This window comes from Euwallacea similis, chromosome 17 (genome assembly GCF_039881205.1).
Source record: "Euwallacea similis isolate ESF13 chromosome 17, ESF131.1, whole genome shotgun sequence".
NCBI classification, from domain to species: domain Eukaryota; kingdom Metazoa; phylum Arthropoda; class Insecta; order Coleoptera; family Curculionidae; genus Euwallacea; species Euwallacea similis.
The window spans coordinates 2,820,216-2,842,578 of record NC_089625.1 but is presented as its reverse complement, the minus strand read 5'-3'; the positions used below and the strand labels follow the sequence as shown (position 1 = coordinate 2,842,578).

Genomic DNA, 22,363 nt, shown 5'->3' with positions numbered 1-22,363 from the left:
AGCAGGGAATAAATCCCGGCGTTGGATTTGCATACGTATGCATAATTTGGAGATGTGTTTTAAAGGGACGCGCCCAACCGGAAACGGAAGCCGAGAAGGGAACCTTTTTATATTTACATTTGTAATTTTGGTAATACATAAGGGCTATAGGTGGCCAATATAGAATTATTTGAAAAAAAACAGTATGCAAAACTAAAACGAATACGAAGCAAAATTATGTAGCTACCTAGAAAATTCATGCACGCACAGCTATTTAAAAAAAATCATATTTTACACACCGTAAAAGCATAAATCCTAATAATACCCTTAAATTCTAAAGCTGGCCATTTGCATAATGAATACAGCCGTGAGTTTTAAAATGTTGCAAAAGACTTATAATAATTCACCCCAATCAAGGGGTTTTTCATTCACATACAAACACGTAGTTTGCTTGATTCCTTTTTAACTTAAGGTTTTGAACAATCTTCTCCAATTAGAAGACGCGGTTCAAAGTTATACACTACCCTTATCAAGTTTCCCACAACAGAAACCTTTATTTAGGCCTCAAGGTGAACACAGTTTGTTATTAACATGCAAAGATAGTTCGCGTACAAGCTTACAACGAACGCTTCAAAGTTTGCTAATAAATTTTTAGTTCAGAAGTTAAGCTCCGAGTTTGCTCCTAGAACGTAAACAAGAAGGTGTTGGGAGTAATTACTCGTACTCGCGATTACATATGTGGTGTAATTATGGAGGTAATTCTAGTATATTCTGTTTCAATATGGACAGAAACTTAAATTCTACATAATAGACGCCAAACAACCACAAGATAAAGATACGCCGATGTATTTTGACGGAGTTGGGAAATTTCGTTAAAAATATTTATGTACGATATAAAACAAGTTATTTCGTGATAAAAAGGCGACCGAAAGCCTTTCTGCGCTTGTGACAGAAACACTTAAATCTACAATATTGGCTATAAATATAGCAACTTTTAAATAACTGAAATAAAACTGGAAATGTCAATTTGAGGACTCAATATGTATGTTCTTTAATGATTATTTAACATTTTGTTTGAGATGCTTAAAGAAAACATAATAAAAAAATCATACAAAAAGGCATTAAAAAATTAATTTAATTTTTAGTTAGTCAAAAAGATAGTAACTTTTACATTTCTGTAGATTTTCTTTCACATAAATTGTACAAAATAAAACCAAATTCGATATTTAGTTAAGTAATCCTTTTGTTTAGTTACAGCCTCACATCTCTTGGATGTTGACGGAATTAATTTATTAACATAGTCTTCCTTAATTTGCCCCCAATCATAGTAAAATACATTGAACCTTTTAAATGCAAATAACTTAAACAGATTTAGACAACCTAAACAAGAGTACATTTTCTCTGCAGAATTGAACGTTCTTTTACATTCTCGACTTTTTTTAAGCATGATTCAACAGGTAAAAAATATATCTCATATTACTTAAATAATACAGTGAAACTAGCGCTCTCTAGAAGAAACGTCAAAATAATCTGAAAATTCGCAATTTTTACACCAAAAAAACATAAAACTACCAATTTTCAGATTTGTACTATCAAATCTTTCTTAATTATCGAGAAATTTCAAAATAAAATTTAAACTGAACGTACTGTATCTCTTAAACCAGCGACATTGATATAAGCCATGTTGACCTTATTCACAATATATTACTTACTAGTATTTCCAGTTTAGTGTTGGCCCATTTTTTCTGACTCACCCTGTATAACGTTGAAAGAGCAGAAGTTGCTATTTTTTGACCAGTCGACAATTAAAAACAAATTATTCCATGATACCGAATTTAACCCATGAAAGAGTAAATATCGGCTTTGTTAACAATATCTATTCTGACAAATACAATAAAATATAAAAAGAAAAAAGTATTAAACAATATATACAATATAAGTGAAACTCGTACTCCTTCAAATTTTCTAATATGTCCTTCTTATTTGGTCATTAAGGTTTATTTATACGTTTCTGTGTATATTTCGGGGAACAATGGTCAAGGAAGAAAACGTTACTGAAAGAAAAAAATTGTGATAAGAATCCATCATTCTTGATCATTCTTCTCGAAATGTACATAGAGAAATATAAATAACCTTTTAATAAGGAAACGAGAAGGACAAGTTAGAAAATTTGAAGGTGTACAAGTTTCACTTTGATATACTGTATACATAAAAAGGTATAAAAAAATGGTCTGGAAATAGTAAAGGGATGTAAAAAGATTAATTTTGTTTGATCCAAATTTGGCGCGTGTACGTGATTGGGTCGACTCACCCCTTTCGATACGAGAACCGTGAACTACGTAGATCGTGGACTGGATTGATCGATTATGAAGGACCACCCTGAGTTCGCAGTCTCAGAGACATTGTTTTCGCGTATAAAAGAAACTAAACCTTCTTAACTTAACAAAGGTTTATTGGTAACATTAACAACTATACAATATCGAGAAATGCGTTATTTAAAGAATGTTGACGAGAATCTAGCGCGTACAAGTTCGTGATGAAGTAGCGAAAAAAGAGAGATTCTTCAGTTTCGCACCCTCCTTAAGTACTGATACGGAGGTGTAACACCCATAGACGTACCCCCGATAAGGCCCCATTAGCGGCTTCTAGGCTACCTTGTCGCGTTAAAGCGTAGCACTTAGAGGCACGATCGCTGGGCTTTTATTGGAGCCCAGCCATGGTATTCGTTTGGCGGTACCTTTAATTTAAATTCGCAATGTTAGTCCGACAAAGAATAGTGCTGGAAATCCCAATCATAAAATAACTTCCCTCAACCGAAGACGGGTGTTAAGCGCTGGGAATTCCAACAGTATTACCCAATGGCTGGGGTTGTCCATGGGCGTAACATCAGTTTCTTAAACTCACTTTGAACATTTAAATTAATAAATAACCCAACCATAATCCATGATATAACAATACGTCGCAAGTCCTAACAAATTTATGGAAAGTTGCTAGATTTATGGTCAACACTGTACATCAAACGAGTATTCTAAATTAATAAAAACACATTTAGAAGAATTACTTTGGCGCTTTCAGCTTGTACAGAATAGTGTTTACTTATTCCCCACAAATTCCCTCATTTCATTGGCAGCAGCTAAAAAGATATCCATCGTTTAATTGCCAATTTCCTATTCAACGTAATTAGTATTATTGTTTGTCATTTCCACAAATAATAGACAATTGATAATTTATGTCGCGTATTTACTCGTTATTCGTCCCTCAATTTCAACTTTAATTAAACGACTGAGTGGGAAAATGTTGTCGACCATCGTCCGACAATAATATCGACAAAATGCTTAAATTAAAATTGTTAATAATATTTTGATAAACTTCAATAGCCGCCTAATGCTTGCATGTAAATACGACATAATGGTATGCAAATTGATGTATTGGACGTACATAAGCGGATGAGGAATTTGTTTTGTATTATGTCATTATAGGTTAAATAATTAGTTCGCTAATTTGGAATCGCTTTTATGGGAGTGACGATTAAGGCGTCCCCAGAAGGTAGTAAATAACAATATCTAGAGAATCCGGAAACGTGCCACAACGCCGTAAATTTCACTTAAAGGAATTATTCCGTTAGAATAGTCAGACAAGCCAAAGTTTAGGCGGGAATTTTGACTAATGGGAACCCGTATTTATGAGAGTTATTAATAACTTTGTGGTAAATGCGGTTTAGCTTCGCCATATATACATATTTTAACACAGTATACCCATGGTACACAGTATACATAAAATTCGTTTCGATGTGGCGAATGCGTGTGTGCCGCTGATGTTTTGTACAGGGTCTGTTTATAATTTATTATGTTTTCGATGGGAATTTATCTTATTTTCGTACACGGCGATTTTTCCTGCTACATTATTAATTATCGCCGTTATAATTAGCTCGTTTCCTGGAACACGAGATGTTAATTGATTTAAGCTCTAGCGCAACTTTGTAGATGCGACAAAAGAAACCTTAGACACTAGATAATACTCGAGTTTTAGCCAGAAAATAAAATGGATTAGCCTCTTTAACCCTAATTAAATATCAATACCCTGGGGAAGCAATATATCACCCCGATCACGCCTCGTTTGTGGGATAAAAAACCTATTCGATCTTAAACAACAGCTTTTAAAGGAAATATCACTATTTCGTCTACATTCTCCTGAGTGAAAACTGAAAACTAGTAACAGTTTGTGAAGATTTTGTGTAAAAGTTTCATTTGCTACACGCGAACAAAAATCCAATAATTGAGGTTCAAAAGTATCTCATTATATTTTTTAAAGGGGCAATTTAGAATATTGAATATTTCAATGTACCAATAGAAGTTTTTAACCTCGATTTTTTTTCATAATACCCTGTATATTATTGAATGAATACGATCGTATAGTGCACTTGCCTAATATCTCATAAAGGGTCCGTTTCAACTAATTTGGAAAAGTTTTTCCTCCTAGGGCTGAAACGCCAAAATTACATTTTCATGTAGAACTCAACGTTTTATACCATTTTCTAAATTTGCTTCAATTGTTTCAACTAAATTCTGCGTTTTTAATGGGAGACTGCATCTATTCTATAATTCATATGTGTATGTAAATTATCCCTTGTAAAATTCACCCTTTTTCAATTGAAAACAACATTTGGTTTTTAGTAGAATCTTTTTTAGGCCGATCTGTAGCGAGAGTTTTAAATAAATCTCTAGAATTAAAAAATATTTAATTTAATCAAATTCATAATAGAGGCGTGTGTTATGTGCGACCAGTAAGGTTTCTAAATACATTTTTAGTCATTTTTACAACTTTGTAAATTTTACAACAATTATTCTGAGAAAAACTTAACTTAAAAACGGGTTTACGCCACTGACTTTAATACATATTTCAAGCTCAAAGGACCCTTTACAGACACTTACATTGCAAATTTAATTTAATTCAGGGCAGTGGCTTCCCGATAGGGTTTTTAGAAGAATTTTTAGGTTAACTTTTAATTTCATAACGTTTAAGCTCATTAATTTGCGATTTAAAATATCGTCTACTTCACCGACCGACTTGAATACAAATTACAAGCTTCGGTGTTCTCTACGAAAATTCAAAATTTTAAATCAATTTTATTTAAGACGGGGACGTAAAAATGGGATTTCTACAGGAAATTTTCCGAATACTTGTTCGGACCTAAATAAAATTTAAAATAGTGTCTACATATCTGACAATAATACAAATTTCAACATTAATAGGGAACGCTTCTAGGAATGCCCAAATTTTCAGCAAGTTTCAATAAAAAATAAACAATTAATTAAAAATACTAATAAAAAAGCGTTTTTTAACCTTTTGTAGATCGAAGACAAAGCATTTTTGGATATATCTTTATATGAACTTTTCGTATTAACTTTGTCTCAGGATTCATACATTAAAATTTTTACTGTCTATTCAGAAACACCCTGTATATTAAGCAATTTTTTGAATTTACTGTTCGCTAAAGGTGATTTATCTATAACGATTTCTATACTGTGGTTTTTAATAAGAACTTGTAACGTGATTTTTTTAACTCCTGATAACACGCACAACTTCCCATATTTTATAGTACATTACGAAGTCTACAAAGTTTCTAAATTGAACAAGAAGTCCCAATTTTCCATACATGCATACATACTAATATTTAGATTGTAGATTTAAACATAAAGGAACTCCACCGTTTCGGCCCTGATTTTCATTACTCGGACTGCAAATTGAACCCCGCTTTTATAAACGTTGTCGAAAATAGAAAATAGAAGTTTCGGTCCCAATACGAAGTTGCAGCAATAATGAAACCCGCATGGTTTAAAGGGCAATTCAAGTTGCGCATTTAAAAATTAGGAATTGGACCGTTTGAACCGGATTAGTGTTAGTTCGTATTAGTTTCGGTTTGATAAATCTCTCCAATGGGGCTCATTTTTAATGCACCATACGAATTGCAATAGAAATATGTATATTAACGTATCACTGAAATTATTTCTCTGCACTTAAAATTTTATTGTACCTCATCATTTAATTCAACATTATTTACAATTTCGCCCCCCTCGATTAGATTTCCCTTCGATATTTGAATATTTCAAAGGCGTAAACACATTACGTGCTCATATAATGGATTTTCGATGCTCATGGGCTATAAATACTAAATTTTATCTATCTAATAATACTCCATACCCTATATTTTAACTATTTTATGCATTCTGGGGTAGTTGGAGTGGTTCGAGACTAACCAATTTGAAATAGGTTTAATTAAATCTCTGGCGCATTGAATAAAATTGCGTTCATTTGGCGATAATTCACACAGGCCGTGATGGACTAGTCTCATGGTTTACATTTGTTTTTAATTGATAACCGATGCTGTTTGTCGAAAATTCTGTTTTCGAAAAGTCACGTTTCATTTTTACATAAATCCTTTTTTCCCCATGAAGACTCTGACAATAGACAACACTAATCAGCTTAAAAGTTGGGATTACTTTCAGCACGAAAAATAAATTGACCCTCTCGATAAAAAAATAAATGACGAAAGCGAGTAATCTTGAACTCCATTGCAAATTCGCTCCTGTATAATTCAAGGGGGACTATTTACATAAGGAGCTTTGAGAGCGACGTTAATTGCGACCACTAACCCGAACAAAGTTTCTCAAATTGGAGTCAGAAAAAGCCAGAACTAGAAACTTTTTAGCCTCGAGTGCTCGAGCTTCAATATCATTTTCGCCACTTCTTTTGTGCGCCGCAACAATGGCTTGTTGTTATTTTAGACTTGGATGGAAGAAAGTTTTTAAAAATTTGATACAAAACAAAATCTATTGGAATTTTAATGGAGTTGTTTCACTCCTTGAGAGATTGAGGCTTTAATGGAGCGATGTACCTGCCAAACTCAATTAATCGGAGTTAAAAACGAAACAAATTTCTTCGGAACACGGGACCGGTTTTGTTAAATTGCGAACGTCAGATCCAAGCTCAAACATAACATTGTCCGACGTAACATCGCTATTAATCAGGGTAAATGTTTTCCTAAAATCTAATTGTTCCAGACCGGAGTCGGAGATGTCGAAGACATGCTTACGTCATTATCAGCGAGGAAGATGGACGATTACACGGGAGAAAGGATTATTAATGGTACAACTGACTGACTCTGGAAAATAAATAATTTTATGCCAGTAATTTTTGTCTGGTTCGGACATCTTGTAATTATATCGGGATCGGTGGTGCATGTGCAAATCAAACCAAAAATGTATACGAGCGAAGCAAATATTGGTCTGGAAAATACAAGAAGTGCAAACAGATTAAGCCAAACAAAAAAGGATAGAGGCGGAAGAGTTTATTGAATTATCGGGAGGAATTTCAAGGGATTACCACATTGGATAGCAGCCAATTTTTGAAGCTTTGCTAAATTGATTTCCAAAAAAAGCAATTAAAAATATTATCCTAGATTCAAATAACGTGTCCAAGGACTCCAAAAACGAGAATGTGCATCCTTTATTAAGTTATATTGCGTCAGATTCCATGCATCTTATAGAAAAATTCCAGCAGTATAAATGAATACAGTTCAGATTTACTTTGTTGAAAAAGTTTTCTCATTTTTATTGTATGTCTTTTGTGTGATATCTGTAAAGCAGAAACACGAGTCCTTTATCAATATTTTGAAGTTGAGCGCTTAAGAAAAGGCAATTCCGTTTATTTGCAGCGGATCCCAGCCCTTTATATCGAGCCGTCTAAGAGGAAACGTATTCCTGAAAAGGTGGCAAAAAGGGCCGCTGGAGACTGACGCCGGCGTCGTTTATGCAAAAAGCGCAAAATCTTTTTATCGGGACAAATGGAAACGCCATTTCGGAATCCATTAGTATAATTGCTGTTACTTGCAAGGCGCAATTGGAGGATATAATCAGAACTACTTGTATCAGATTAGTCCCATAGTATCAAGTATACAATAATTGTGGCAGTTAAACTGAAAATATTTCTTCCTTAATGTTGAATATACGCTTTTTTCTAATTTAAATTAATTGCTGTCGGAAATGCAGTCGCTTAAATTAATAGCAAACATTTATCTTTTAAATTTCCTCTTTTAACGGCGATGATTTTTTCCCAAAGGCAATTTACTGCTCCTTATCCTTGAGACAGAGGCCTATATATTATATTTAAGATAAAACGAGACATGGGGATTTGTTTGCATAAAATTAGTCAAACGTCTGCCTCAGACAAATCATCTGCAGTGAAAGAAATATTACTCCTAGGCCCGCCACTGACTGTAAGAAGATCCACTCTAATTTGAAAAACATTTCACGTTATTATTCTACAAGATCACAATTTACTTCAACTAAGAATCCGCCGACAAACCATGCAAATGAAATTTTGAAATCTTGCAATTCGCCAATGATCTTGGGAATATGGTTACTGAGTACTATTAGGTTGTTCGGAAAGTAATTTCGTTTTTTCCCGACAGAGGATTTAATGGTATTTTTTTGCACTTAACCTCACACTTAAGCCATATAATTTTTATATGCTTTGAGAGCTCATATAACAAGGCTTGTGTGTGAAACATTTCAATTAATTCTACGCAGTAGTTTTTGGTTGGTGCCCTTTTAAATATGGAGAGCGATAAGCAGCATTTTCGACATATCCTACTGTTTTACTACAGAAAGGGTAAAAATGCTGTTCAAGCCAGAAAGAAATTGACCGATGTGTATGGAGAAGGTGTGTTGACAGTACGCCAGTGTCAGAACTGGTTCTCTAAATTTCGATCTGGCAATTTTGATGTCGAAGATGCACCACGTTCGGGAAGGCCGGTTGAAGCTGATAAAGACGCCATAAAGGCATTAGTTGATGCGAACCGTCGAATAACAACACGTGAGATCGGATTGAAGTTAAATTTATCGAATTCAACAGTTTATGACCACTTGAAAGGCCTGGGATTATCCTCGAAGCTCGATATATGGGTTCCCCATGTTCTCACAGAGAGAAATCTGTGTCGCCGCATTGACGTCTGCGATTCGCTTCTCAAACGTGACAAAAATGATCCGTTTTTGAAGCGCATCATTACTGGGGACGAAAAATGGGTTGTATACAACAACGTCAAACGCAAGAGGTCATGGAGCAAAAAAGATGAATCGACTCAAACCATTTCCAAAGCCGATATTCACCAAAAAAAGGTGATGCTGTCTGTTTGGTGGGATTTTAAAGGAATCGTTTTTTTTGAGCTTTTACCGGATAACACAACGATTAATTCGGAAGTCTACTGCCAGCAGCTGGACAAACTGAAGGATGCACTTCAACAGAAAAGACCCGAACTAATCAACAGAAAAGGTGTAGTGTTTCACCAAGACAACGCGAGACCTCACACAAGTTTGGTCACTCGCCAAAAGCTTTTACAGCTTGAATGGGACACAATGCCACACCCACCATATTCTCCAGACCTGGCACCATCGGATTATTATTTGTTCCGGTCACTCCAAAATTTTTTAGACGGTAAAACTTTCATCTCAAATGATGAGGTCAAAAACCACCTCGATCAGTTTTTTGCCAGCAAAGACAAAAAATTTTATGAGCGTGGAATTATGCTACTACCAGAAAGATGGCAAAAGGTGTTGGACCAGAACGGCCAATATATAATTTAATAAAGCATTTGTTTATTATACGAAAACTGTCATTCATTTTCACATAAAAAAACGAAATTACTTTCCGAACAACCTAGTACAATGGGGAAAATTCTCTAAGTCGCAGTTTCCATAGTATTTCTCAGATTTCCTAATGAAGCTTTTCTGGGAGCTCATATCAATGAAAATCCCGATCTGGAGGGTAGATCTTGTATTTTTACCTCGCATTTCTTTCTTTTTCAGATTTTCTAATGAAAGTTTTTTGTGAGTTTCTAAAAATAAACATCCCATTTTGTTTAGAAACTTTTCCTGTATTTTTATTTCGGCTTTGTTGAGTTGTTATTGAAGTTGAAAATTCTCTGAGGCAATAGAGAATATCTTACATTTAATTTCCGAGTACCTCTGTCAGCAAGAACCTTCATTCTGCACGGTAATTTTTGCAACATTTCTTAAATTTTCTCAAGAACTAAATATCCCATTCTGAAATGCAATTCTCTTAAATTTAATTCTACTTTTCAACCAATAGGTTTAGGAGAAAACGAAAAATAATGCAGAAACACCTTTTTTGTTGGTAAACGAATTGAAGATTTGTTTAACTTTATTATATTTATATCAACAGGCTTGAGAAAGACATTCAGATACTTCTATATAAATTTAGTTCCACATGACGTTTACAGTTCAAACTGATAATGATCGTAGAAGTAGTTCATTTATTTCAACAAGATTTTGTCTAAATGTTCAATTTCGTTGCTTACTCTAATAAATGCTGGTTTGCAAGTTCTCTTGATCTAATAAAGGTTGCACTCGAAAAGCTCAATATGGAAAAACCAAAGCTCGTTCTAAAGGAATGAACATTCTTCTGTTGGAATTCCTTCCTTCTTTGCAAATTTAATTAAACGTACCTGGTAAAAGAGAAATATTTCGTAGGCTTCATAGTTAGTCGGAGATGTGCTTCAACGCGAAATACGTAGATCTTGAAATGCCACTTCTGTTCGGTGGAAATTTCGTCGAAATGAAAATGGATAACACCGAGGCAAAAACCGCCAGCCATAGGTAAACTAATTTGATTTGGAACGGTCGATTATTTGCAGTATATCGGACCAGGGAGCAAATTTGTTTAATGCACTTCCATTTTGTAAATTGGCAAAACACGAAATAGATGTAGGCTCGTTTCAGTTTATTTTAAATAACGGACCGGTCGTTTTTCTTCGCAATTTACCAACAACATTCGATGGAAATCCAAACAGTCGTTCGGAATTGCTGGTTTTTCGATACTACGGAAGATGATAAAAATAACATTCAGTATATTGAAAAACAACACATTTGGAAAATTACAGTTTATAATAAATAATACAAATTTAGATTGTATTCGCTTTTTATTTTAATCAGTATTATTGGAAACACGAAGCTTTAGGTAAATGTACCTGTGCATGATGTAGAGAGTAGAGATGACAATGAACCGATCTAAATCATTTTTAATTGCAAAAATGGACAGTTTTGTTTAAAAAAAGTTGAATAGTTTGAAAAACCGCACTTCATAAATTTCAATATTTTGCTGAAAACTTATAAAAGGGCCTACTTTTGCTGATTTTCAAACTTTAACCACCGATACCTCTATAATTTGTAAACCAATTTAACCATTAACAAAGGTAACCTTAATGAGTCCACGCAAACTAAGTTCAATTAAATACAATTTTGAAAAAAGATATATTTCTATCAACATTTTTACAAATTTTCTTAATTTTAACTGAGACCTGTAACTTAGTTTAAGTAATAAATTAAGTAATAGAGACAGACATTTGCCACTTCTCATAGCTAGTTCCGTTCTTCAGCTCTAAATGATCGTATTATGTTTAAATCGAAAAATCTTCATAGGAATGTTATAAGCTTCTTAAAGTAGCAGAAACACTTTTTCGAGCTATTGGAGTTTTTAAATTCGAAAGGGATTTCGATGCAAAACTCAAAATAAAATAATTTTGAATTCAAAAGACATAGGCAACATAATTAATTATATTTTGGTGTATTTAACGACAGTTTTGTCCATTGAAAATGTAAGAGAAAGTTGTATTTTAAAATATTAACAGTCATGGAACTTCATCACTTTTTGGAGTTTTCTGCAAATTCGAAGAAAATTGGTTTGTGTTTGCAAGTAAATATGAAGAAATCAGAATGCTTTTCCTTTTTCGATAGGCTGGTCTTACCGAGTTTGAGATATTTTTACTATAATGAACGGGTTTAAGATAAGTAATTGTCTATCTGCTAAAAATTGTCAATTCTGGGATTTTTTTCGAGCCAAAAAATACTACAACTTGACGTCACTTCGCATTTTTCTTAATTAATTAATATGTAAAAAATTACTTCTGTTGAGGATGATTAAAAAACATTTAGGTTTGTTTGAAAATTCCTGCGCCTTACCTACAAGAAATTTAAAAATCATCGATTGTTAGCCCGTAACTATATAATGTTAGAACTTTTCATACATAAATTATTTGGGAATATGGGATGCTCGGGGAAACTAAGAATGTTTGAAAAGGACATTACACAATTCAAACTTGCTAGATCTAGGGAAATTTCCCTATATTTATAGAACTGTGTTACATTGTCAGTTTTATTCAATATAATGTGGAATCTAGGTACTTTTTGATAAATCAGCTTTACATATTAAAGAAAAATGAAAATAAACATAGAAACCTAAAAAGCAGTAAAAAAATTGATAAGTTCTGGTCTAAAGATTTGTATTTCTGCAATCGCTTTGCCAAACAAATTGCTATGTTCCTTCGCATCATCGCATTACGTTACGTTCAAAACGGTATCATTATCAAAGACGCAGATTTCTTTTAGGAAAAAGGCCCAACTGAACTGACTTTTCTTCATCCTCAGACTAGCCGAGTCGTGTCACCATCACTGAGGCCATTGTGAGACCACAATGGCTCTATCAAGTCGCCATTATTACCGAATACAGCCCTTTGTGTGTCCCTTTCCGTTGGCCGCAACATTTGCTTTTGACTGTCCAAACAAATCGTTTGTGTGTTTAATACGACACGGACCGGTTGAGTGTTTGGTTAAGTATTTATTCTCTTCACTCTTCTAACCCTTTTGGTGCGTTGTAGATAAGCTTTTTTCCAGATAAGAGAGTAAAAATCTCCCTCGGGAAATTACTACCCCCGTGGCTCGGATGCGTGTGTATTGCGGCCTTTGTTTAGTAATTGCGCCATATATCCCTCAGAATAATATCTACATCTGGCGAATTTGAGCACTTTATTCATTATTTTCCGTTTAATAACAGCGGGTTCAGCTCTATCTCAACATGATTGCATATACGCTCTCAGGATTAATTGGTGCTTGGGGGAAGCTCAATAGAGGCCACGTTGGAAAATGTCCCAATTGTTTCCTATTTTTCGGATTTTAATCAGTTCAAAAGCTCTTAAAATGGAGAACATTACACAATCGAAGAGAATATTTCAACTTAGTTGCTCAGAATCGTAAAAAAACGGGTAGACTTCTCGAAAAGTCCATCCGAACCCCTCTAATGGGGAAACCTGCGTAGAGTTTGTTTATAGCAAAGTTACGGTAAGTTAGGTTGTCATGATTTTTTATTGCACATTTTCCGGAACGGTAATGGAACATCTCTGAAATTTTAAGGGGTATTTCACTATATATCTATCCCGAAACATCTTAACTGTAATGGGGGTAATATATTGTATTCGATGCTCCATTTAATGTAAAGAGAAAGTGTTTACGTTTCCTCTGCATCAAGCTCTAATAACCTCACGTAAAGTCGATTCTGAATAATTAGGAAAAACTCCCTTAGACTAGAGAAACTCCAGAAAAGCAAGAGACAAAGACAAAGCAAACAAAACTTAATATTCCGTCCGAGGCCTTTAAACAAAATTGCACCATTATGAATCTGCATAAACTGAAATAATAAAATAAATCCTAACGCAATTGCGCCGATAAAATATTCCTATACACAAAAATGCCGATGATCCCGCAGCTGGTATACCTTGAGGTATAATAAAACGCTATTTCTATGCATATATAGGAAGTGATATGTGCCGATAGCTTTCAACTGGCCTAATCCGATTACCGCATGACCACGAAACGGAATTCTATATTTTGCAGTATCCACAGTTTGCCACTTAATGCAGCCATTTAAAAATGAATATGCTAGAACTGATTTTTGTTAGAACACAATGAATATTGTGCAAAATAGGGCATTTTATTTTTACATAGTTTGGTTATTGATCTGGACCGAAGGATTTCAAGTAGCATTCATAATATTCAGCTGTCAGTGTATTTCATGAAATTTTAATATTTTTTATTCATATATTCTCATGAACTTATTTGAAGTAAAAGAGAACTTGATTTTTACATAGAATCAAATCGGACTGATGTACTTTGATGAGAAACTAAATTTCTTATTCATATTTCCCATATGTAAATCTTTTTTATTTATGTAAGGACAAACCGGTGGGGTTTCTAATCTTTTTCATTTTCTTTGATAATAGTTGTTCTGTTTGAAATCTCGACGTTAATACATATTTCAAACTCAGAGCAATCTAGGAATATTCAAATCTTAAACTTAATTTCATTCAAGACAGTAAAATCCCGATAGGATTTCTGGTAACATTTTTTCTCAATTTTCTGTATTTCCCAATATTCGTTCTGGCCTAAATGTCATTTAAAATAGTATTTACGTGATCTAAGAACACTTAAATTTTCAATTTAATTTGATTCAAGACAGAGACGTATCAGGGGCATTTTTAAATATATTTATAGTTTTTTCTCAGTTTTCTAAATTTGACAACATTCGTTTAGATCATAATATTAATTAAAGAGTCTACAACCCTGATTTAAATGTATAGATTGGCCTCAAAGCGTTCTCTACGAATACTTAAATTGTTGAATCCAATAATTTTTAATAATTTATTTTAGTAATTATAAATATTATTAATTCAATTAAATATGTTTATTAAGAAAAAATATATGCGACATTGACTGAAATACAAGTTGCAAGCTCAGAGTGTCTCTACGGATACTCAAATTGTCGGTCGATTTTTAATTCAAAACAGAGACATACCGGTGTGATTTCTAAATGCATTTTTTCATTTTATCAATTTTTAAAACTATTATTTAACGAAATGCGACTAAAAATATCCATGTTACTAGTTTTAATACAGATTTGAAGCTGTGTACCGTCTCTGTGGAGGGCTGAAAAATAAAGAATTGAACCAAATAAAACCAAAAACGCCGAATATGTTAGACCGATATGGGCCGAGAGTTTTCAAAGGAATTTCAGTATTTCCCAAGTTATTTCAACAAGACCCCATCTCCAAAACTACGACGAGATATGTGCCTTTTGGCTAATCTAGTCCGATTGATTGTGAGTTGATCCTAAGACGGAATTTTGAATTATATACGCTGAAACGATTTGTTTAACGATTCTAATAAAACGAACTTAAGCTCGGTCATCAGTTTAGCGCATAACGAAAACAATGAAGAAGAAGGCAAAGTTATTGTGCAAAATAGGGCCCCTTTGTTGGCTGCCTGGCAAAGTTATAATGACCAAGTTCAAAGAGTGAAACAAGTCGTTGGAGGCCATTGTTCGAAGACCGAAGTTTGAATACCCTGGATACAACACATACACTTTTATTAAACAGTTTCAGACGGGAAAAACCTCGCTTAAGTCAGTCGGTAATTGCTGTTTTGCCGAGCTCTATGGAATATAATGTCGCTAAGGTATTCTTATAAAGCGCTTTTAACGGGGAGAAGGCTGGCTAAATAAAACCAGCTATTAATGGTAGAGATATTAACTTGAAAAGCTGTTGTTTTGACACGTAATAAAATTTAAGGACATCATTATACCCATCCATTCAAACCTTTTTATAATTTGTACATCTCGTTGTGTTCTCAGCCGACTCGAAATAATTCCCCAAAAAGTTGAAAATGGAGACATAACTTTTCAATAACCGAAACCATTAATACGAGAGCCCCTCGGTCGGACGTTTTAAGTACGCAAGTTCCGAATACTTTATTTTAATGCTGCCCGGGCGCTTTCTAAGATTAAACTTTCGTCTTGTATTAATTGGGCAATTAAGGCGAAAGCATGTGTACGCTCAGAGTCCGAGTAAAATATACTAATGGGGCCTCTCTTATTGCATGCAATTCGCGTATTATCCTGGGAAATTCGAGTGGAACCACTCGAGTCCATTCATGTTTTGTAAATGGCATTGAAGTAAGTAAAGCCGGATTATTCTTCATGGCAATGAATTTTCCTAAAAAGTTGCATAATTAATGCTAAATATGTTTAGAACTAAAAAGGAAATTAAGGTCTTTTAATTCTACGGCCTTCCTTAGAAAACTGGTGCACTTGCAAGGAAATTTGAGCGATAAAATTATTTCAGCGTGAATTTCTTCTTTCTACTTAATACTTCCGTCCCGAACAGAGTCTGATAAAAACGAACTTGTTTACGGAATAATTATGCGCAATTGATTAAAAATAAGCCATTGGAAAAAAGTAATGTTTCCCAACGTGGCGTTATCTAATTAATAATCCTTGTTTCAGCGGACAAAGTGCCGCCAGGCTTCCCCCAAATTGTGGAGTCGCCCCAAAACAACAAGGTGGTGGAAATAGGGCACAATACGATGCTGAATTGCGTCGCCACCGGCAATCCCACACCGAAGGTTACGTGGCTTAAAAATTTGCTGCCGATCAACATGACCAACAATCCGAGGTATTCCATGAGGGAAGATAAACTAGGTAAGATCGTAAATCTCAGTAATAACAATTAGAGTAGTAGAGTAGTTTGTAAAGTTATTTTAATATATTGTGCAACTAGAGGCGACAATAGCACTTTTGGGATAAATTATTTTCGCGCGAACGAAAGCCGTATGGCACGTTAGTTGTTTGCATTAATTAAAAAATCAATTTTTATCACCCATTTAGTGTTAGTATTGCACTCAACGATAGTTAAAAATTGACAACGGGTACATTAAATATTATTAAAAATATAATATTATTTAAATATATATATGATGAAAACATACCTAAATACCTCATCCAAGACTACGTCTACATTGTAACGTCTCTGATTGACTATTTTAATCTGGAAAAAAATAATATTGTTATTTATTGATTAGCGTGCGAAAAGGGTACTTTAAGCATGCATATATTTGTTGTCTCCTATGAGTTTAACCAATAATTTGAGTGCGGCAAAAATTTTATCACACGCAGGTCAATGTTATGCCTTAATAGTGCACGCAAAGATTTTTTTCGCCCACACAATGGCTTTTTTAGGATCAGCAAAAAAATTATTTTAAAGTATTGATGCGTGTTTATAAGAAAATCACTAAAGGCGACATCTCAACATAATAAGATGAATAACAAAATGTGATGCAAAAAACATCCAATGAAAATATTGAGGGAATCACTGTCGTAGCCAAGCCAGTTGTTTGTTTTAAGGAGCGAAGTGGATTTAGTAGAGCAAGTAGAATAGAGACTCGTAAATGAATGCCATAATTTCCGAACCAAAAAAAACTTTTGCAATAAATTTCTCAGTTATACAATGCATAATACATTATACAATAAATATAAATAATAAAATTACATATCAATTTTATTACATAGCAGTGTTTGCTAATCTTAAACAATTTTTAAACTATGGTAAACAGTAAAAAATGCAATACAATTTTAAAAAATACTTTATAAATGTTATTCCACGAAAGATTTACTATCATCTTAGGCCTAAGTTTTGAGTTCCAGTGGGGAGAAAAAGATGAAATGATATGAAAAGACTGTAAAGGCACAAATTTTTACAAGTAGTTAAGGTGCTGTAGGTTGCTGGACATTATTAAATAGTTATATTTTTGAAGTAGAATTGGCAGCAAAGATAGCGTTTTTTTGGATCTCTATATTGTTTAAATTATGTTCTTCAATTTACGAAAAAATAAATCGGAAAAAATTCATCTCAACAATTGCATCCCAATTGATTACCACAAAGTAAAAGATATAAATCCAATCTTCTACTAAGTGGGTTCCAAACTCTTTCAAAAACCCCAAAGAATATCCCCTTAAGTTTCTGCACATGTCTAGAAAACACTCCGTATATTTTTCGTCCTTTCACAATTTTCTCAGAGAAATCTAAACGTGGTTTGTCTTGCCTCATTTTTTTATTCTTAATTTTTAATTTTGAACATTGGAAAATTTCTGCAACGTAGTAGAGCAGTTCTCTCCGAATAAATCGACATTCCGGTCTGCATGGGCGTTGGGCATGAAATACTAATCAGGCGTGTAAAGTTTAAAGGTGGACGATAAAGTAGTAAAGTAAGACTTCCCATTTGCGGCTTTTAATATTTATCGGTGGCTGGTGGTCTAATTTATATGCCAGACCGGTTTTGAGCACTCTACGTATTCAGGACAACGGGGCCAGAGCACATCGCGTAGATATTCGTTTAACCCGAATCAATATGCAAGCCAAACACCAGAGCGCGGCTTCAGTATCATTCCTGCCGAGGCATAGGCATATAAAATTTATGAAAAGGAAAATTTCTCAGAAATATTACCTTCCACGGGCAAGGAAAACATGTTTTCCGAGCCATCGCCTTTCTACCCTTATAATGTTTGACTGTGACTTTATTATGTTGCAAGAAGGCGGAAAAAATTGATGGAGGCCGCTTTTTGAATACAATAAAAGTCGATTTATGAGTGCACGATAAAAACCCTTCGAGAATGTTATTTGGAGTGTATAGAAATGTCAGGAATGCGCCGGGGCACGTTTCGCATTCCAATGGGAATTTACTTACGTGTATAGCCCCAGAATAGGCTATAAACCTTTCACGAGGATAAATCCAAACTAACTCATATTTCCGCGAGGAACGCGAGTGAAACGTTTGCTCAAACCCGAATGAGAAACTGCCGCGATTTTTAACTGAAAACCTGCTTTAAAATTGAGCCCAAAGAGTTCATTTTCAAAGCTCCATTTCGGATACTTTTAAATTATTCAGGGAGCCGAGTCGGGCAGCTGCCATAGCTTCGGTTTATTGGGACCCAGTTGTGTCAGTTTAAATTAACAGATATTCGAAACACACAATTAGATCCATGAATGTTTTATGTTTTAAGTGATTTCTGAATTGGAACTTTAGAAGTTACTCTGGAAACCAAAATGAAGTCTGTTTTAGTTATGATCGTTTTAATTTTATATTTGTGAAAAATTCGAAATGTTTAACACGATACCACATATGTTAAGTTTAACCGAATTCAATGACGTTTTGCAGGTGTGTTCAGACCTGAAAATTCTTTCATTAAAGGTATCACACGGCCCATCTTAATGCTTAGAATAATGAACATAACGTTAGAAATATGTAGTATCAGGTTCGATACTGGTGTAGATATAGGATAGTGTTTACATCTTATGAAAGAAATCACAGGTCATGAAAAGTTTTATAAATGTGCTTTTATTAATACAAAGTGAAAAAAGCGGAGGACAGGGTATTTTATGAATTTGCGAACCCGAACACGGCTTCTGTCGCCAGCGACCAACCAAGAAGAATAGCCCCGTACATGCCCTGCCCCAATCCTTAAATACTAAAGTCTACGGTGATAAACCATGGGCGTACGTTGGCTAAGGTGCTATCTACACTATCCGCCGGATTAAACCGTGGCGCTTCAACTGGGAATTGGAACTGCAATTATAGGGCCGCCAAAGTCTATTGCAGGGAATTCCAATGCTAACAAAGTATAACACGGGAAATTCCCTAGTACCAACTAATGCCTACCAGGGGCGTATCTCAAGGGTATATCAATCCCAGGTGCCCCTCATTAATGCCACTTAGTTTCAAAATAATACCTTCAACCTATATACAAGAATACACAACTCTATAAATATAACAGGTATTAATAAGAATGAGTAGTAAGTTAGTGTCATCAAAATATGTTATCATAAAAGTTCTGACTTGTATCTGGGTTTTGACAAGAATAAGTTGTTTAAGGAAGTATTGAGTGTTTCCAGACTGTGTGTGATATACAGCGGATCAAAAAAATATTGACACACCCCTGATTTTTCAAATTTATACATATAATTTCTAAGCACCAAAAATATATTTTTTTACTCATGCAGTCCTACAACAAGAAAACCTTATTGATTTTTTTTGTAAAATAAGTAATTGAAAATAGTTAAACTTGTTTTTTGAAAAAACATGTTAGAATTTTTGTTAAATTTGAAAAATCAGGGGTGTGCCAATACTTTTTTGATCCACTTATCTCCTCAATTTGTATGTTTAAATGAAATGCATGACTTTTTACAAAAAAAAAACACATTTATAATTTATTCCATTGTCGTTGACGTTTCTCTTATAAAAACGCGCCAAATGAAAAAAAGACACCCGCGGGATCAAACCGTATAAACAACCCACACATACTTAAAAATACTCTTCCCCCTTATTACGGCCAATTTATCACAAAAGCGAACAAACGGCCAAGAAAAATTCGTCCCATTTTGCCGCCAAACAAAAAGCCCTTTATGAACGTTTTACGTGTCAAAATAAATGAGCCCTTCTTGCATTTGTCGCGAATACCAGACAAAGAACTTTGCGCCTTTGTCCGGAAACGCACAAAAACTACGAATCGAGTTATAGTTAGAAGGGACAAAATCAACACCGGTTTTGACCTAATAATCCCTTGGAAATGTTTACATCGAAAGCTTTAAACTCTCGGCTAAGTCAAGGGAATTCGAGTTTGGCACGTGAAGGTATTTCGGGGAGCCCACGGATGTCAATACGGATGAGGGCCCTTTCGGTTCGCGCTGAAGTGTCCACGAAGTTCGCGAAAGCTGGCCCTTTCCTCGACTGCTGCCACACAATCACAGATTAAAGTTTCATAATTCGAGAGGGGTTTAATTTAGGTTTGGTGTCAAGTGTTTTCTCGCCGTCCTGGCATAACATAATTATCGCAATTAGGTACTCTTATTGCAGGGGCTCTTCAAATAAAAAGCAGTGAAGAAAAGGATCAGGGCAAGTACGAGTGTGTCGCTGAGAACTCGATTGGGACTGATTATTCCAAGTACGCCTTGCTTTATGTTAAAGGTAAGTCCAGAATTTCATATATGGCAGAAATATGAAAACAAAGAGTTTCAGCCTGATATAAAACGAGCTTTTTTAACGTATTTTAGACAATTTTCCTTGTATTGAATTCTCCTGCTCTATTCATTCCTGGCCGACAAAACTGATTACAAACTCAGCAAAATACATTTTTATTGTAAACTTCTTTTATATTCCTTAATTTTCGGCCCTCAAAACTGTTATCAATTTCTTATCTTAAAAAAATTTACGATTCTCCATAGTTCGACGTGTTCCGCCATCCTTTTCTATTCCTCCTCCTCTATTGGAGGAAGTAAAATTAGGGGATGATGTAAATCTGACCTGCGTGGCTGTGGGATCTCCGATGCCCTTCGTTAAGTGGCGGAAGGGTGCTACCGAAGATTTAACACCGGAAGATAAGTTACCGATAGGGAAGAATACATTGGAATTGAAGAAAATTGAGGCTTCAGCAAATTATACCTGCATAGCGGCCAGTGCTCTGGGTGTTGTGGAGGCATTCTCTCAAGTCAAAGTACAATGTAAGTTTTCATGTGAGCATAAGACTTTTCTCCTTCATTGATATTTCTTTTTAGCATTGCCGGGACCACCCTCAAATGTGCGCACCTCCGAAATAACCGCCACTTCAGTGAGGCTGACGTGGTCGTACACGGGACCAGAAGACCTTCAATACTACGTCATTCAGTTCAAGCCAAAGTTCGCAAACCAAGCTTTCAGCGAAATAAGTGGAATTATCACCATGTACTACGCAGTGAGGAATCTCAGCCCTTACACTGAATACGAAATGTACGTGATTGCCGTAAATAACATCGGTAGAGGCCCTCCAAGTGCTCCTGCTATTGTCACCACTGGAGAGACAGGTAAATAAATAAATATGCACAAGAGAACCATTTATTGGGACATTTACGCAGGTTTAGGAATTTTTCTCCATGAGAGGATATTCTATATTACATAATATTTTCCAACTGAATACTTTAAGGGTTATTTACCATTTTCATGCCAACTGCTAATAACCACTGTGAAATTCGCTGATGTAAGTTACAGGCCGGATTTTGTGTTCAACAGCACTAGCCTAGTATTGAGCACCTGTTTTTATGTGGTAGACCCATTTAGCTGTTTTTGCGACATTAGGAAGTGAGTTAATGCGTTGCCAAAAGCTGAATGTTTCTATTACCCACTAAAACTCATGGTATCCGGCAACGTATTGACAAGTGCTTGAAACCATTGTAATATATCTTCAAACCTTCGGGTATTATCATGTATATTGCTGCCATTGTTTTAAATCGTTCCAATATACCTTGGGCACTCTCTAATAGGTCCTGTGTTTTCTAGCTGACTTTTCTTTTGGAGGTGCCAGTAAGTATTTGGTGTAACTCAGTGTTGTGTAGTACTCTAATAAGTTTATTGTTTTTCTGCCAAAACGACAGTGTAGTGAATATTCCCGTATCTCTAATAATCATGATAGTTTTTGGATATGTTAAAAATACGAGGCGTGGTTCAAAACTAAGGTCCGATTGGTCATAAAAAAAATTAGCTCATGAGAAAAAGTTTTTATTGACAGTAATATTTTACTACATATCTACTTTACTTTTTCACACAATCTCCGTTCACATTTATGCACTTTCTATGACGCTGCTCCAACTTCTTTAATCTCTTTACATAGAACTCTGCCA

General features: G+C 34.7%; 1 protein-coding gene across 8 annotated transcripts in view; it reads left to right on the top strand.

Annotated features, from left to right (window-relative positions):
• Lar (tyrosine-protein phosphatase Lar) overlaps positions 1 to 22,363 on the top strand; it is a 246,844-nt gene that overhangs the window by 205,582 nt on the left and 18,899 nt on the right. For 6 of the 8 annotated variants that reach the window (XM_066398112.1, XM_066398116.1, XM_066398117.1 and 3 more), the window contains 5 exons: positions 16,165 to 16,359; positions 20,568 to 20,678; positions 20,936 to 21,211; positions 21,266 to 21,550; positions 22,023 to 22,046. In XM_066398112.1, the coding sequence (XP_066254209.1) occupies positions 16,165 to 16,359; positions 20,568 to 20,678; positions 20,936 to 21,211; positions 21,266 to 21,550; positions 22,023 to 22,046 (891 nt within the window). The remainder of the gene's footprint in view (positions 1 to 16,164; positions 16,360 to 20,567; positions 20,679 to 20,935; positions 21,212 to 21,265; positions 21,551 to 22,022; positions 22,047 to 22,363) is intronic. The other 2 variants (XM_066398118.1, XM_066398115.1) reach the window with 1 other exon arrangement.